Genomic DNA, 2,875 nt, shown 5'->3' with positions numbered 1-2,875 from the left:
AGCAGGTCTTAGATCAGTAGGTGGTGGAGGTTAAAGGTGGAGGTGTGGTCTGTATGGGTTCATCTCCTTCTCCCAGACGCAGATCTAACTGTTGTCCTGTGTGCGCAGGTGGAGATCCCCAAGACCACCTCATCCTCATCGTCATCGTCGTCCTCTTCATCAGGAGGAGATAAGAAAACCAAAGGACGGACAGGATGGCCGCAGCACGTCTGGGCTCTGGAGCTCAAACAGTAGCTCCTCCTCCTGCTCCTGCTCCTCCTCCTCCTCCCACGAATCCTTGGAGAGCAGGAGGACAGTTCAGGATGCGGTCTGATGAACTGTGCAGGCAGTCATCTTCATCTTCTTCATGTGCGGACATTTGGGCCTGTGTGTTTGCGCTGCGCCTGTTCCACTTCAGCTCCACAGCTGTCACCGCTGGTGGGTTTAGGACGTCACTTCTGAGCCCGACTTCCTTTTACAGTTCAAAACCAAAACCAAAACAGCGCAAACTACGGCGTAAGAGTCGACCAGACCGCTTCATTTTGGTGCGTAATGTGCGCCAGTTTCCTGCGGACGCAGCTCCTGGATGCGCAGGTTCAGTCCAAACACACGACGGGAGAATATGGAACTGTTCCAAACACACACGGGACGTGGACGCGCTCTCTGCTTTATTTAACGGAATATATTTATGTGCAATGTGGCCGTTCGAAGGACCAGAATTAAAACCAAAAAAAAAAAAAACATAATTGAAAAAAAAAAAAAAAACAGCCACGACGACGAACACTTCCTAAATGTATTTGGTCAAACTGTTTGGTGTATGTGAAGTTGTAATTGTTTGTTTGTCTGTAACTGTAGAGAAAAAAAAGAAAAGGGAAAAAAAAACAAAAAAAAAAAAAACGTGCGTTGTAAATGTAGTGACGTCACGGCGTCGACGACGTACGTGTCCATGTTGTGGTATGAGCGTGTGGTGGGAGTCCAACTAATACTTAACGTGGGATGTAAACAGTGTCATCATGAATTTAATAAACCACCACATGGGAACTGAGGATGCACCATGGTTTTTACACACACACACACACACACACACACACACACACACACACACACACAGGTTGTGTTTCCATTGACTTACATTAACGTCCAGCTTCAAATGTGGACTATTTCTCTCTTAAAAAAAAAAACAAAAACATGCCACAAAACCTAAGAAGATCTGAATGTATAAAATATAAAAAGGTGATCTGCATTTTGTCCTTAAATCCATGTCCTTAAATGTCATTAAAACACATACATTTAAAAATATAAATGTATAAAATATAGAAAAGGTGACTTTGTCCCCTTCAGAGACTGTGTAAACAGACGCTACAGACCCACAACCTACTGAATCATTTAACTGAACCAGGATTTTCCAAATGAATCTTAAATTCTTAAGCATTTTTGCACAGAATTTAAACTGCAGAAACATCAAACCTCTGCTTCTCTTACTCTTTAGACAGAATGTTCCATCTTACATCAAATAATGAGAAGTGTTTGGTGTAAATACATTTTCCTAACAGATACGTTTTATTCTGTGTTATGAATGAAACTGGGATTCTTTGTCGACCTGCAGATTTATTTCATGTTTCCTGGAGCATTTCTCTAAAATTATGCAAAAAAAAAAAATCCTTTGTTTTCTACGAAATATCGACAAAAACACACACCAGTGCAGCACCTCAGGCCGCCTCCAACCTAAAACACACACACACACACACACACACACACACACAGGTTGTGTTTCCATGTGTTTAGTGACTTTGCTTTGACTTACATTAACGTCCAGCTTTAAGTCTTCATTGTTTTTCTCCGTTGTGCCAAAACTGTCATTAAAACACATACATTTTAAAATATAAATGTATAAAATATAAAAAAAGTTGACTTTCTCCCACTGGAGACTGTGTAAACAGACGCTACAGACCCACAACCTACTGAATAATTTAACTGAACCAGGATTTTCCATATGAATCTTAAACTCTGAAGCATTTTTGCACAGAATTTAAGCTGCAGAAACAGATCAAACCTCTGCTTCTCTTACTTTTTAGACAGAATGTTCCATATTAGCTCAAATAACGAGAACTGTTTGGTGTAAATACGTTTTCCTAACAGATAGGTTTTATTCTGTGTTATGAATGAAACTGGGATTCTGTGTCGACCTGCAGATTTATTTCATGTTTCCTGGAGCAATTCTGTAAAATTCTGTAAAAAATGCTTTGTTTTCCATCAAATACCAACAAAAACCCACAGCAGTGCAGCACCTCAGGCCTCCTCACCCAGACACAAACACACACGTGGACTTCCATGAACTCACTCCAGACATGCCCTGACCCCGGCCGTAACCACAACATGCCTAAACGTAACCCTAACATAAGATAACCCCAACCTTAAAACCACTCTTAACCCTCCAATGCAGTGAATTCTGTCTCCACAAGTGACTGTGGAAACAGATTTATGTTCCTCATAATGTACAAACGACAAAAAAACCTACAGTTACATAGGATCAGAGTCAGTCAGCTGTAAAGTTATAACCCACACAGTAGCATCTTTGTTCCTGTTAAAGCCGAAATAAAACACTTTGACTTTTCAGTGTTTCTGAGCAGATGAATTTTGGTAAATATGACACAAATCGACAAGCCAACAAGTATCACAGTTTTAATTTAGTGTCTTCTGCTGCATATTCTGCATCTGGATTGGATTTAATGTGGTCACGTCCCAGTTCTGCTCCCACTTTTATTGTTTAAAAGGCCCGTTCATTAATTCTTCTTCTTCTTCTCTTTTATTTATAATATATCGTTAGCCTCATAGCATAGTAGCCTAAGTCATCCACTAGATGGACAAAAGTATGTGGACACGTTGAATTCAGGGG

The 2,875-nt window shown here is 40.6% G+C and overlaps 1 protein-coding gene across 2 annotated transcripts in view; it reads left to right on the top strand.

The window, feature by feature from the left end:
• The window catches only part of LOC115422522 (heart- and neural crest derivatives-expressed protein 2-like), a 49,670-nt gene extending 48,510 nt beyond the window's left edge, over window positions 1–1,160 (top strand). For both annotated transcript variants that reach the window (XM_030138918.1, XM_030138997.1), the window contains exon 3: window positions 109–1,160. In XM_030138918.1, coding sequence (XP_029994778.1) covers window positions 109–234 — 126 coding nt within the window. In that variant the 3' untranslated portion in view covers window positions 235–1,160. The remainder of the gene's footprint in view (window positions 1–108) is intronic.
• Window positions 1,161–2,875: the final 1,715 nt, after the last annotated feature.

Source organism: Sphaeramia orbicularis, chromosome 1 (genome assembly GCF_902148855.1).
Source record: "Sphaeramia orbicularis chromosome 1, fSphaOr1.1, whole genome shotgun sequence".
Lineage (NCBI taxonomy): Eukaryota > Metazoa > Chordata > Actinopteri > Kurtiformes > Apogonidae > Sphaeramia > Sphaeramia orbicularis.
This window is presented reverse-complemented; position numbering and strand designations above follow the sequence as displayed.